At 37.5% G+C, this 15,668-nt stretch overlaps 1 protein-coding gene across 8 annotated transcripts in view; it reads right to left on the bottom strand.

Moving 5' to 3' along the window:
- Positions 1-15,668, bottom strand: part of LOC140731787 (RIMS-binding protein 2-like) — a 311,475-nt gene that overhangs the window by 16,180 nt on the left and 279,627 nt on the right. For 7 of the 8 annotated variants that reach the window (XM_073053584.1, XM_073053582.1, XM_073053587.1 and 4 more), the window contains 3 exons: positions 12,869-13,037; positions 2,362-2,430; positions 2,137-2,172 (listed from right to left, as the gene is read on the bottom strand). In XM_073053584.1, the coding sequence (XP_072909685.1) occupies positions 2,137-2,172; positions 2,362-2,430; positions 12,869-13,037 (274 nt within the window). The remainder of the gene's footprint in view (positions 1-2,136; positions 2,173-2,361; positions 2,431-12,868; positions 13,038-15,668) is intronic. The other variant, XM_073053583.1, reaches the window with a different exon arrangement.

Raw genomic sequence — 15,668 nt, 5'->3', positions numbered from 1 at the left:
CTTCTTTACGTAGAGTTCTTTCTACCTCTGCACCAATGCAGGTAGTATAGAGCAACAATAATAAGCAATAAATGCAGGCTTTGCCAACAAAATACAAATCCTAAAACAAAATAAAAATGGGAGTTTAATAAGTGTGGTTTAAAACCTTCCACACAGAAAATGTATCAAATGTCAAGATTATATTAGACAAATGAAGCTGCACCTACGAAATTATTACAGAAAAATGAACAGAAAATGAAAAAGTCACGTTATAAATTGCTTGCATCAGTCAACTGCCTAATAACATTTGGGTTTGACGATGAAGATTGTTAATATAGTAGCTCACAGCACTATGAAAATCCTTCTAATTATATAGTTCTAAAACATTGTGAAATATTCTAACAACCTCTCTGCAATTATACTACATAAATTCAGTTCACATCTTGACAGGATCCAACGTCTGGTGATTTCTAAGTAAGTACATGTTCCGCACAGCATTGTGGGCCGAAGGGACTGTATTGTGCTATAGGTTTTCTATGTTTCTATCTGCATTTTTTTTTTGTTTCATATATCCTGACTGGATCACCCTGGATAACTGAATTGCAATTTTATTAACATCATATTCTACACAGTCACTATTATTTAAAAAACTACTAAAATTGAAATTAGCTTTTGACATGCATTAGCACAACTAAAATCTCTTTACTTACATGATAGAAACTTCAATTATAGAATCAAAGATATACAGCATGAAAAAAGGCCCAACTCGTCCATACGAACCCAAAGTGCCTCCCTGAGCTGATCCAATTTGTCTGCATCTGCCCCATATCCCCCTAAACATTTGCTATCAATGTACCCATCTAAAAATCATTTAAACATTATAATTATTCCTGCCTCTATCACTTCCAAAGGTTGTCATAGCTGGGGGTGGTATTTGGGATAACTTCCTATTACCTATAAAATGCTCCAAAAGGCGTGCGTCTCAAACAGCCTTTGACAACCAAGTCCAACTCTTGGCTTTCACATAAGGCTTAGCTACTAGGCAGAACGGTACTGTTTACTGACAAGAGAAGGGGCAAAGACAGACCACTGGCACCTCAGAACCAGTTGCTTCAGGTAGGTGGGGCTTGTCAGCCTTGGGCGGCAGCCCGCCTAGGAGAAGGAAAACTCTGATTTTAAACCTCCACTGCCTTGTGGCCATACCCACCCACGAGAAAGGCTTTGAGAGTAAATCCCGAGGAAGAAATCCGGAGCCAGGGTCCCTAAAGCAGTTTGATGTTGTTTACAATTACACTCTGGCAACCTCTGCGACGACACTGGTGCCAAACTGTATCAGCGCTTGCCCTTCCCTTGAACTACATCAGTGACATGGAGAGGGGGAACCCGCTGCGTGGGCAACAGCAGGTTATTCAAATCTTCTCACTCAGGCTTGCGCCCTGGAGAGGACACAGTCCACTAGAGCCGCAAACCCATGATCCTCGGATCGATGGCTGCCTACACACTACGTCACTTCCAAATACCACAAACCTCTGTATGAAAAAAGTTGCTCTTAGCTTCCCTTTAAATCTTTCCTCTCTCACCTTTAATCTACACCCTCTAATTTTAGACTCCCCAACCAAATAAAGACTGCGACCATCCATCTTATCTACGGCCCTCATGATTATATAAAACTTTATAAGGTCACCCCTTGGCCTCTTTTGCTCCAGGAAAAACAGTCCCACCCTATTCACTCTCTCCTTAAAACTCAAACCTTCCAGTCCTGTCAACATCCTTGTGAATATTTTCTGTGCCTTCTATAGCTTAACCACATCCGTCCTAAGAAAGACAATTAGAAATGCAAACAATGTTCTAAGTGTGCTCTCACCGATGTTTGGCACATCTGTATCATGACATCTCACCTCTAGTACTTAGGACTCCAACTGACAAAGTCAAGTGTGCCTTATACCTTCATCATTCATCCTAGCTGTGTCTCAATTCTATAAAATTCCTCAGGGCTCTGTTAGTCACTGTGTATGTCCTGACCTGGTTTAACTTCTCAGGATCTGACAAATGCTTCAGTGGTCACATGCCAACAATTCTGATGCCATCTACAAACTTAATAATCATGCCACCAACACTGTCATTCAAATTGGTAATTTATATGATGATTGTACTGACCTCGCTGTTGAGTTTCCTTCCATGTGTTGGAATGCACTGAAACAGCAGAAGGTAATTAGTTAATATTTTTATTTTCATAAAGCTCCAAATTCTTAAAATACATTCACATATTCAGTGCCAAGTGTACTAGACAGCAAAAAGAAAGAAGCAGTTACTGTACAACACTGACACAGAAACACTTTAAATGGAAGAAGCAACAAAAGTTAAGCATGATGCGAGACAGACCTTTCTTGGATCGCCTTGGCTTCAAAGGAGGTGCAGTGCGGCGTGGCGGTTGAGAGAGCATGTGGCTGCCTTCATACAGCAAAATACGAGAGAAAAAAAAAGAGGAAATAAAGCAGCACAAAGGAAGCTAAGACAGACAGAGCAAAATCACATAAGGTTAGTAAATCAGAGTCCAGTGGGTCTAGCAAGCAGCATTGTTGGGTTTGAGCAATTCCCATCGGCTGAGGCAAGCTTAGCAGAGTGTAGATAGGTGTACATATACTGCACCACTGAGCCCTGTGGAGACAAAGGAAAAATGGAGCACAGTGATGTTTGCAGGTTGGGTAACCATACATCCCAATGGCAAAGAGTACCATTTCTTATGCCACTAGGTGTATAACCACCCAAACAGTACTGCACTCCTGTGTTTTTTTCATACTAGGTCACATTACTCTCTGCAAGTCCTCAGTAAGGCCCACGCAAACTTCAAACATTATAAGCAGAACATTTAAAGTCTTTTCAAAAACAGAAATATACTTTCCTCAGTTACTGAATTTTTAGTAGTTTAGTAGTTAAGTTTTCATGAACATCAATACCTGTCATTTGTCCCATCCCACTTATAACCCTGTTCAACCACGTGTATTATTCTACAGCCCTGTTTTCCATTGCATTGACCACCACAGAATTTAAAGCACAGAGATAGGCCATTTGATCTAATTTATTAATGTCAGTTCATATTTGTCATGACAGCCTTCACTTTTTAACAGTGTGTTTCAGTCCTTCTAACCACATTGTTCTTTCATTTCTAGGATCTGAGTACTGCTGGAAAAGCCAGTATTCAATTGCTCTTGAGAAGTTGATTGTTGGTTACTTGACAACTGCAGTTCTTGGCCATTCCAGTATTTAGGTCCAGTACCTACTTACCAATCACTTGTTAAGAATGCTCATTTGGGGTTTCACTTGGCTTCTGCCCTCATAGTTTTAACATTATTTTAAGTCCTGACTTCTAAAGGCAAGATGTAAGTGATTTCCTTTGACTCATGTGAGTATTTGAGTGTGGCATCAAGGAGCACTGATAAAAATGGGGTCAATAGCACCAAGGGGAAAACACTCCAACGGCTGAAATCATAACTTGCACAAAAAAATAGATGACTCTGGTTGAAAGTTAATCATCTCATATCCAGGACATTCTTGTTCAGTTTTTCAGATAGAAGCTTGTACTCAACCACCTTCAGTTACTTCTTCAATCACTTTCCATCCCAAGACTAGTAGCAGGTACATTCACCGATGGTAACATTCTATTCTATCCCATTGCAACTCTATAGAAAATGAAGTAATTCATGCAAGGCATTAACAAAATTTACTTGAGAGCTGTTAACTGGTAACACTTACACAGGTCCAGGCAATGAACACCCTCAGAAAGAATAAGCCAAACCAACTACTCCAGATATTCAATAGTATTGCCTTGTTAAATCCAGGAAATAACCACTGACCAGAACCGCAACTGAATAAACTACAAGAATATTGGATCAGATTTTGCTGCCCAGGTATTTCTGGTCATTACTCTCATAAGAATTATGAGAGTAATCTAAAATCTAAAAAGTCTGGAGGTTTAGCCTTACCTAATCTTAGGTTTTATTACTGGGCAGTTAATATATGATATCTTACGTTTTGGCTATATTATATTAATTGTATAGATTGTCCTCTATGGGTTTCTTTAGAAACTAACTCTGTTAATAAATTTTCTATTATTTCTCTTCTTGGATCCTCACTTCCTTTATCTGTAAGTAAACTAACTGATAATTTAATAGTTAAACATACTCTGGATACAATTTAGAAAACACTTTGGTTTATTGAGATTTTCCCTTTCAAGTCCCATTTATTCTAATTTTTTTAAAACCCTCCATGACTGATTTAGTTTTTAAGGAATGGGACAGGTTGGGTATTAAATGTGTTTGGGATCTGTTTGTTGGAGGAAACCTTTTTTCATCTGAGCAATTGTCAGCTAAATATAGTTTACCCAAAACTCACTTTTTTAGCTATTTACAAATCAGAGACTTTTTAAGATCTCAATTATGTACGTTCCCTATAAGCTCAGATAAGAACTTACTAGACGCAATTTTTAGTTTGACACCTTTTCATAATGGTTCAATATCTAATATTTATGGTATGTTACTGGAGACGAGGAATGTTCCTTCAGACAAAATTAAGAATCTCTGGGAACATGATTTATAGACATCAATATCTGAGGAAACTTGGAATGAAATTTGTAAACTGGTTAATACTTCATCGCTATGTGCTCATCATTCCCTCATACAATTTAAGGTAGTACACAGAGCTCATATGACTAAGGATAAGCTATCTCGTTTTTATTCAGATATATCTCCCTACTGTGAGAGATGTAATAATGGAGAAGCTTCATTAATTCATATGTTTTGGACTTGTTCGAATCTTGAAAAATATTGGAAGGAAGTTTTTCAAACTTTTTCCTTACTTTTTAAAGTCAATTTTAAGCCTAACCCTCTGACCTATTTTGTATTGTTGCAGGACAAGATATTAAGCTGAAGGCATCTGATTTACAAATTTTGGCCTTTAGTTCTCTTATGGCTAGGAGGACGCTTCTGTTTAAATGGAAAGATGTTTTTCTTCCTAATCATGCTCAATGGTTATGTGACGTTATGTCATGCTTAGATTTAGAGAAGATTCATTGTTCAATTTCTGAATCTTGTCAAGACTTTCAAACATTGTGGGGACCTTTTCTGAATTATTTTCAAAACCTTCAATTTGTTGTTTAAACTTAGATGTTGGCTATTATTAATTTTTATTATATGAGAAGATATTTTACCATATTTTCTCCTTAATAAACAGCTTCGGTCTTGGTAGGGGTTAGATTCTATTTTTTGTAATAAATTAATATAGATCAATATAACTATTGATTAACTTACATGAATATGGGGTAATGTGATTCTTATTATGAATAGATATAATGTAATTGGTAGTTTTTAAAAATCTTTTTTGACCTTTTATATACACTTTATTGTACTTTGTATTCTATGTAGAAACTAATAAAAATATAGGAAAGAGAAGAGAATTACTACAAATAATTTAAAAAGCAATAAAATCAGCTGTGTCTTGGATCAAAGTAATATATTTAATATGACAGATCTGTGAGTTAATTTGATATTTATGTTTGAAATATGGAAAATACTGTAGCTTATCTGCCGAAATACCAGCACTTTTGTTCAAAACCACTGAAATGAACTAGCAAGGTATGGCCAAGGAAGCCAGAACAGTGTAAGCAACCCACGTGGTCATAAGAAAAACAAAGACACTTCATGCAAAAAGCACCCGAAGTCAGAAGCAAAACAGTATCTCTGGAATGGGAAGCAATGACTCTAGAAACTCTGCCATTGTGCTGCTTTTGTCAAACTATTTAGATACTACAATGAATATCGCCAACCTCCATCACCAAAGCCAAGTGTAGCAGATAGATCGAAACTTCTGTAAATTTATCTTCACTACTTCGATCCTGCTGAATCTAAATCTTGGAATTACTCATCTAAACAAAATTGTGTCAATACAATCAACAGAAGAATGTAGCAGTATAAGAAAGTGGCTTAGCACCATCTGTTAGAGCAGTAAAAGATTGATAATGAATGATAATTTTTTTGGAAGAGAACTTGTACCTGGTTCAAATACCCTGTGTCTGGTAAGACTATAAGACGTAGGAGCAGAATTAGGCTATTCAGCCAATCGAATGTGCCCCACCTTCCATCATAGCTTATTTATTATCTCTCTCAACCCTATTCTCCTGCCTTCTCTCATAACCTTTGATGCCCTTACTATCAAATTCCACTTTAAATATGCCCAATGACACTGCCTCCACAGCTGTCTGTGGCAAGTAATTCTAGATTCACTACCCTCTGGCTAAAGAAATTCTTCCTCATCTCTGTCCAAATGAACGTCTCTCTACTCTAAGTCTGTGTCCTCTGTTCCTAGACTCCCCCACTATAAGAGACATCCTCTCCACATGCAATTATCTAGATCCTTTTCCGTGCCATATCAAGATTTGGTATGTTATCGAAGACATTCGCAAATTTCTACAGATGTACCATGGAGAGCATTCTGACTGGCTTCATCATCATGTGATATGGGGGAAGCTACTAAACAGGATCAAAATCATCTTCAGAGAGTTGTAAAATTAGTCAGCTCCATCATGGGCACTTGCCTCCGAAATATCCAGGACATCTTCCAGGAGCGGTGCTTCCAAAAGGGGGCATCCATTATTAAGGACCTGCAAATATCCATCACCCAGGATCTGCTCTCTTCTCATGCTACCATCAGGAAGGAGGTACAGAAGCCTGAAGGCACATACTCAACGATTTAGGAACAGGTTCTTCCCCTCTGCCATCCGATTTCGGAATGGGCATTGAACCCATGAACGTTACTACAGTACTTCTTTATTTCTATTTTTGCACTACTTATTTAACTTAACTGTTATATACATATATTTACTGTAAATCAGTTTTTCCTCTATTATTATGTATTGTATTGCTGTCACAAAGTTAACAAATTTTACAAGATATGCTGATAATATTAAACCCGATTCTGACTTGCTATTTATCAGCCCACATACACTATGAATACTGAACATGTCTTATTTCACATTGGCACAGGTGTTTCTTTATCTGAGAAGTTAAAAAAATGGAGCTAAACATATTGAAATTATCAGAGAACACTCCTACTTGTAACCCAAATGTGATTGAGTTTATTAATGAACTAGGTAGCTGGGTCTAAGCCATCACTGTTAGACAGTCCCTTGGTTATGACTTGGAGTTCAGATGATTGTCCTCCACTTCAATCTTCTTTTGTGCAATGAAGAGTATTTCCACAGGTTTCTGTTGTTTTTGGTTTGTACAGAGCTCCTTGATCCATGCTCAATGGCAGTATGGAAATCTCACAAACACTTATACTGTTTAGTCCTCTTGTCTACACTCTGTGGTCACTTTATTAAGTACACCTACTCATTAATGCAGATAGCTAATCAGTCAATTACATGGGTGGCAACAGCTCAATACAGAAAAGCACACAGACATGGTCAAGAGGTTCAGTTGCTGTTCAGAGCAAACAACAGAAAGGAAAAGAAATGTGATCTAGGTGACCTTGGAATGATTGTTGGCACCAGGCAAGATTGTTAGAGTATCTCAGAAACTCTGATCTCCTGGGATTTTCGGTCACAGTCTCTGCAGTTTACAGAGAATGTTGTGAGAAACATAAAAAACGTCCAGTAAGCGATATTGTGCGAATGAAAATACCTTGTTAATGAGAGAGGTTTGAGGAGAAAGGACAGACTGGTTCAAGCTGACAAGAAGGCAACAGTAACTCAAAGAACCACGTGTTACAATAGTGTTGTGCAAACCTTGAAATGGATGAGCTACAGCAGCAGAAGACCACAAACATATACCGAGTCTCCACTTTATTAAGTGCAGGAGGTACATAAAGGGCCACTGAGTGCATGCTTAGCCAAGGCTGGAATATGCTCCAGGGCTGACTGGCTCTGGCAGAACTGAAAAGGACTATCTATTGAGGCAATTGAGACTGCAGAGCTGGACCTTGATACAGGGTTTCAGCCCAAAATGTCAACAACTTCTTTCTTCCCACCAGTGCTGTTGACCTGCTGAGTTCTTTCAGCAGATTGTATGAGGGACCATTAATCGGTAGATTATTAATAAATGCTGCGGATCATTTTGTTGATGATAAAAAGTAGTGTGGCAATAACCATTTAACATGTCCTGTATTTTAGAAACTGCTTGGGCAACATTCAAAAAGTTGATGGAAAGATGTTGTTGACGTAGTTGTATTGGAATGATTTAATTAGATGCAGTTTGCCCTGGAATCAATCTCATGTCACCTGGGCTTCTCATACGAACTTGATCTCATGACAGTTTTAGCCTTCTCTGCAGCTGGTACCTCAGTCATGCAAAAATTCCATGCAGGAAGCTAAGATTGATCAGTTACCTATAACTTTTGGAGGAGTTATTGATCCTAATGCAGAGTTTTGATCCAAAACATTGAAAATTCCTTTCCTCCCACAGATACTAATTAACCCACTGAGTTCCTCCAGCAGGTTATTTGTTGCTCCAGCATTAACAGAGTCTGAATTGTATGGTTATAGTTGAGAAACATCCAAGTTAAATATGATGATCAAGCTGTGGTAACTGTCTCATACTTTCTACTTCAGATAAAGTTCCTAATAGCAATGTGGACGAGGCTTTAGTCCATGTCCGAACCCACTTTTTTTTTTATTAGTTTTTCAAAACATTTTACAAAATTAAAAACCCCAAATCCCAATGAGGAGCATTAATACAGTGCAAGATTAAGCATACAATAACAATATGCTACAAAGGAAGAGAATTTAACAAAAAAGCACCTAAATTAAAGACAAGTGAGCTTAGTGTCCTCCCCAAGCCCCACAACACAAGAAAAAAACAACAACAACTCCAGACCAACCACCACACAGTATAAAGAGTATAAGTCCGGACAGTCAAACTCCCAGACTGTGAATACACTTAGCAAAAGAGGATAATAATGCCTGCTACCAGAAAAAAAAGGGAGCTGAAAGCAAGGGACCGAAAAGAAGAAAAAAAAGAAAAAAAAACCCTAGTCAAGAGGAAGGTTATGAAAGTACTCGATAAAAGGTCCCCAGACTTTATGGAACTTTAGATCCGAATTAAGAACTGAATAATGAATTTTTTCGAGGTCCAAGCAGGCCATAATGTCGTTAAGCCATTGCGCATGAGTGGGCGGGGCAACATCTCTCCATCTAAGGAGGATCAAGCGTCTCGCCAGGAGAGAGGCAAAGGATAGTATTCAGCATTTGGTCGGACCCAGACATAAATCTGTCTCGCCCCAAAAACCGAACAGAGCAATTAAGGGGTTAGGTTCTAGGTGCTGATTCAGAATACCCGATAGTGTAGTGAAGACATCTTTCCAGAATTTCTCCAAACTAGGACAGAACCAGTACATATGGATGAGAGAGGCCACACCCCTCTTTCATTTATCACAGAGCGGACTAATGCCTGGGTAGAATCGAGATAGTTTAGATTTAGACATATGGGCTCTATGAACAATCTTAAACTGTAAGAGGCAATAGTGAGCACAAAGGGAGGTTGAGTTAACCGATTTGAGAACTGAGTCCCAGCTCTCCTCGGATAAGGAGATATTTAAATCCTGCTCCCAGGCCATTTTAATTTTATCCACAGGGGCCCGTCGTAAGGCTGCTAGTTTATCTCGGATAATTGAAATTAAACCTTTACCTAGTGGATTAATGGAAAGAAATAGGTCCATAGCATTTTTTGCAGGCATTTCAGGAAAGTTAGGAATTAAAGGAGCAGTAAAGTGTCAGATTTGGAGATATCTGAAAAAGTGAGTGTTAGGCAGGTTGAACTTAACGGAGAGCTGCTGAAAAGAAGTGAAGCGATTATCAATGAAGAGATCTTCAAAATGTCTAATGCCCTTCCTGTACCAAACATGGAATGCTGAATCGTACGTAGTAGGTAAAAAAAGGTGATTATGTGCGACAGGGCTAGAAACGGAAAACCCCTGGAAACCATAGCATTTCCTGAACTGAGCCCATATACGCAAAGTGTGTCTAACCAGAGGATTAGCTATTGATCTGGGCAGACTGCTAGGGAGTGCAGAGCCAAGAAGTGCAGATATAGATAATTCTTTAGTGGAGCTCAAGTCCATTGCCACCCAGTTAGGGCGAACCCACTTTTTATACACTTTGCACTTCTGCATTTCAGAATTGTGGTTTAAAATGTGATAAATGTACAGAATCAATTGCCAACATACTATCAAGCTGATTGCAACCGTTCGTAAGTTTTAAACAAGATTCTGATGAAGGCTGAAAATAATTAAGAACATTATCAGCCGTGATCTGGAGTATCCCTGTGACTGCCCCAATACCATTTTATTAAGGATACCCCAAATGCACTAGACACAGATATCATTCCAGTACCAATTTCTCAATTCATCAACAATGAATATTACCTTTTAGACTGACCATATCTATAGCGTCTTGAAAAAGTATTCATCCCCCACAACTATTTTCACTTTACTCTCATTTTCTAAGTTTAAAATATATTTAAGTAGGACTTCTTGAGTTAATGTACAAAACATTGTGCATCATGCCAACGCAAAAAGAAAAATTCCAAAAGCTGTTACCAATTTACTAAAAAAATTTAAAACATAAATTGTGAGCCTGAAAAAGTATTCATCCTCTTTGTAATTACTATGCTAACTTTCCTCAGGTGCAATGCATCTATTACCTGAGCAACTCATCCAATTTGTTGATGTAGAAAATTGATTACAGTGAATTCATAAGAATAAATACTCCCTCTCTCTGTAAGGTCTAACAGTATGGTAGATGTTCAACAGAGCAAACCAAAATGAAAGCAACAGCATTCAAGACAAGTCAAGGAAATGATTACAAAGAAGCACAAATCTGGAGAACTGTACAAGGCCATCTCAAAGGCACTGAACATGCCTTAGAGCTCAGTATAGTCCATCATGGAAAAAAATATGAAACCACAGCTATACTTACTAGGTCAGGCACTCCTCTAAACATAGTCCCCAAGAAGTCAGTGGCTGCAAATGGAGATGATGTTCATGACTCCACGATCTCTAAGACCTTGCACAAAAAGGGTATCTATGGAAGAGTGGCAAGGAAGAAGCCCTGGCTAAAAAAAAAGTATATTCTTGCCCATAAGGACTCTGCAAAGTGTCACTTAGAAGATACTGTAAAGATGTAGAAGATCTTGTGGTTGGATGAGACTAAAGTGGAACTTTCTGGCCACAACACTAAGCAGTACATGTGTGGTAAATCTAATATCCTGCATCATCCAGGTAGCACCATTCCTATTGTAAAGTATGGTAGAAGTAGCATCATGCTATGAGGATACTGTTCAGTAGCAGGGACTGGAAATCTGGTCAGAATTGATGGGAAGATGAATGTTGTTAAATATAGAGAGATCCTAGATAAAAACCTGCTAGCTCTGCCAGAAAGCTTGAACTGGTGAGGAATTTTGTTCTTCAAGCAGGACATTGACCTAAATACACTGCCAAAGCAAACATGGAGTGGCTTCAAATGAAGAAAATTGATGTCATTGAGTGTCCCAGTCAGAGTCCTCACCTTAACTCAATTGAAAATTTCTGGCAAGACTTTAAGAGTGCTGTCCATTTAAGCTCCCCAACGAACCTGGCATAGTGTGAACAACAAACATGAGAAAATCCACAGATGTTGGAAATCCAAGCAACACACACAAAATGCTGGAGTTCAGCAGGCCAGGCAGCATCTATAGATAAGAGGCTGAGACCCTTCATCAAGACAGAAAAGAAGGGATGAGAAATCAGAATAAGAAGGTGGGGGGAGGGGAGCAATTTTGCAAGGAGGAATAGCAAGTATTGCTCCATCTCATTGTGCAAACCTAAGAGAGACTTATTCAAAAAGACTACTGGCTGTTATATTTGCGAAAGGTAGTTAAACAAGTACTGAGCCAAGGTGGATGAAAACTTTTGAAGTGCTGACATTTCAGTTTTTGAATATTTAGTTTTTCATGCTTTACAATTTTCCATGACTATTGAGGCATAATTCACAAATAATGTTTTTCAATTAAATTGATCAAAGTCCCTGGCTGTAATACTCATTTATCTGAACAAAGTGTTGGGCCTGAATACTTTTACAGGGCACTCAATGTGACTGCATGCAGTCACTGATTGAACTGAGCATGTACTGGATCTTGGTTATTGAAAATAATGGTGTCTCTGTATCCTCTGGAATAGTCATTGATATTTTGGACAGCACAGATGGACATAACTTGAGCAAGTCCAATTAGGGCACACATTGCTTAAAAGAGCAGTTACCATAAGCTGAATTCTTTTGGAACTCTTTGCTGTGTTTAGAAAATGAAACATCCACTTATGCAATCAAGATGCAACTGCTATCAAAAAATTAAACATTCAGCTAAGTTCAGCTGGAAACTCCTAATCCACTTAAAGCTTTTAATTCTTATTAAGTAATCATAATGCAGTTATCCCTTGATTTATGACTGGTTCATTTATATCTTTTTGCTAAATATAGATTTTTATATGTATTTTTCACTCTCATGAACATCAAGCTACTGCCCAGAGGAATACAAAATATCAAGAATCATTTTGTCTAGCCTTTGTGATTTATGGCATTTTGTTTCATGAAAGCTTTTTCAAGAACACCTTTTCATATACTGAGAGATATCTGATTACCTTAGCCTAGTTATACGAGAGTATTATTTTCAGGGCGAAGAAAGTTCCCGAAAGATTTTTTTTTAAAAACCGTAACACATAGAAACCCAGTCAAGGGAAATATCATTCCTGTATCTACCCTGTTAAGTTCTGTGCTGATCATTTTAAAGTTAATCTTACTTTTTGTCAGCTTGAAAACTGAATATAATAAGATGAAGAATCATCATCACTGCAGTGCATTACTCACCCAGCTCCTCCATCGTGCTACTGGGAACCAGGTAACCCCGTTGTAACAGCTGCTCCATCACATCATCATCATCCACTTGGATTTCTGAGACCATGTTACACGGCACAAAACCAGTCTGGCCATTTGCCTCTCCACGGTAAAACCCATCAGCATCCTTATCACCATATACCTGCAAAGAAATTATTCAGAATGGAGATCCCTCTCGCAGTCTCACCCTCAGTTTAGCACTTTTGTATTTCATTTCCATCTTTCTGTTCTTCCGTCATCCAGGATTCAATTGCTTATAAGGAAGGAGAGTGAACCAGACAGGATATTTCCACAATTATTACTAATGTTGTTTTGTAGAAAATACATTATTATAGAATAGCATCCTTAATCGATGCATCTGCTCTCTCAAACAACCTCTCCTAAAGTAATACCCAGTCTTTATATCCAATGACACACGGGTTACTTTATGTGGAAGCAGAAATTCAATCAGCTAAGAGAATTTTGCAATTTGGAATAGATGAAGATTACAGATTTTTGATAATGTTTTACTTTATTTGTTTTTATATTTGCCAAACATTTTGAAACAAAGACTGGAACACACTAAATGAAATATAAAGTGGAAAGCAGTTTAAAAAATAATTCCACCAAAAAGTAGCACATTCTGAGAGCTAATTGTTTAAACCTCAGAGTTTCAAAGAAAGTGGGTGAGGAAATTATAGATTTTAATCATGATCTTTCAAAGTTCACTTGATTCAATGATAAGTACTTTACATTGCAATTTTTTATCTGTAACTCCTTTGTTTGAGAAAGGCAAGCGAGACAAACTAGGAAATTATATGATGTTACATAATTTATGGTAAGAGACAGAAACAGAATCACTCAGCACTTAAAAAGTTATTTATGCTGATGGGGAGAGTCAAGATGGTTTCATCATTTTTTAAAGTAATTAAAATAGGAGTCAGGGCTATGTCCATGAAAATGGTTAAATGAACTGCTAGCAAGCATTCTATAACCCACACAAGAGACGGTTCACAAAGATTAAGTCTCGTGTAATATTAAGTAAATCATGGCCTGGCCAGGAGATTGGTTAGGCAGCAAATAAATGACAGAAAATCAAGATAATGGGTATGCACTTCAATAAGAAGGAAGCAACATTTAAAGATCTGTGCTGGGCATTAACTATTCATGGCATAAATACCTTAACAGAAGATGAAAAGAAAAAAATGAGCAAAATCTAACAGAAGACATAAGATGATAGGAAATACTCAACAATTTAGTATACATCTCCAGGAAGAGAAACAGAGTCAACAGCTCAGACTGATGAACCTTCATCAGAACAGGGAAAGAGAAAAGTGAAACTCAGTGAGCTGCATGGGGTTGTCTCTGATACAGTACAAACCAGGGTTATCATAGGGTTAAGCTATGGGTAGGATGATTCGGGGGGCCACCCAGATTGAGGATGATGGGGAGAGAGGAGTGTTTGTGCATCCTAACTATCTGAGGTCTAGCAAACTAACAACCAGCTGTATATTAAGTACAAAATGTAGACTGAAGACTGAAGAGTTAGTTTACCAAGTTCTGTGAGACAATAGTGTTGAATGATGAACTGAAACAGCAGAAACAGCATTTTGACATAAGTGTCTTTGTTTTCTAAGTGTGTCAGGGCCAGGTGCATGACAAATGCTATGGCATCTGCTGTACAGCAGTTCTATTGTTGAGTGTCCTATGTGGCAGGAATGGAATTTTTGATATGTACTAGTTCAAAGCACTTTGTGATGATCTGTGTCAGTGCCACTGGACAGTAGTTGTTTAGTTCTGAAGGTGCAGAGTTAATTGGTACAGGGATGATTGTGGCGGATTTCTTTCTTTTCTTTTTACAATATTTTTATTCAAAAGAAAAAAAAGATTTACAGAGTGCAACACATAGATACATCTCAACATAACTTGTGTACATTCATATATTGTAATAAAATTGATCAAAATGTTATAGCATAACACAAAGGTATACCACTCTGTAATCAAAAATTTAAAGATAGGTCATACATCATAAAAGAAATTTTTTATATATAAAAAAAAGTCAACCCCCTACCAACAACCAAAGAAAAAAGCTGATGGATGATAATGGATAATTAGAAAAAAAACACATTCACTTAAGAAGGGAAGATAAAAATATACATAAAAGTCTGTGCACTGTTAAACTTCATAAATTGGAAAAGTAATTTAGGAAAGGTCCCCAAATATCATAAAAAGATTGTTTCGAATTTAAGACTGAGCAACGGATCTTTTCCAAATTTAAATACGACATAATATCACGTAGCCATTGAAGATATGTAGGAGGGGTAGACTCCTTCCAAGATTGCTCTTCTTGCTAAAAGAGAGGTAAAAACTAAAACCTGTAGGTTAGGAGTATTTAAAGTTATATCTTCATTTGCAATAATACCAAACAAGGCAGTAAGGGGATTTGGGTCAAATTGGACCCTAAAAAGTTGTGAAAAGGTATGGAATACTTCCCGCCAAAACTTTTCAATTGTAGGGCAAAACCAAAATATATAAGTTAAAGAGGCATCAGCAGAGTTGCATTTATTACAAAGTTCAGAAACATTCGGGTAAAAACTGGAGAGCTTCTGTTTAGAAATGTAAGCTCTATGAACCACTTTAAATTGTAGAAGAGAATGACGAGCACAGAAAGATGATTTATTAACCCGTTTAAGAATTTTATTCCATCTATCATCAGAAATCTGACAATTTAGGTCATCCTCCCAAGCTTTTTTTATTTTATCTAAGAAGTATTGTCTAGAATTAATCAACAAGT

The sequence above is a fragment of the Hemitrygon akajei genome, chromosome 8, assembly GCF_048418815.1.
Source record: "Hemitrygon akajei chromosome 8, sHemAka1.3, whole genome shotgun sequence".
Lineage (NCBI taxonomy): Eukaryota > Metazoa > Chordata > Chondrichthyes > Myliobatiformes > Dasyatidae > Hemitrygon > Hemitrygon akajei.
This window is presented reverse-complemented; position numbering and strand designations above follow the sequence as displayed.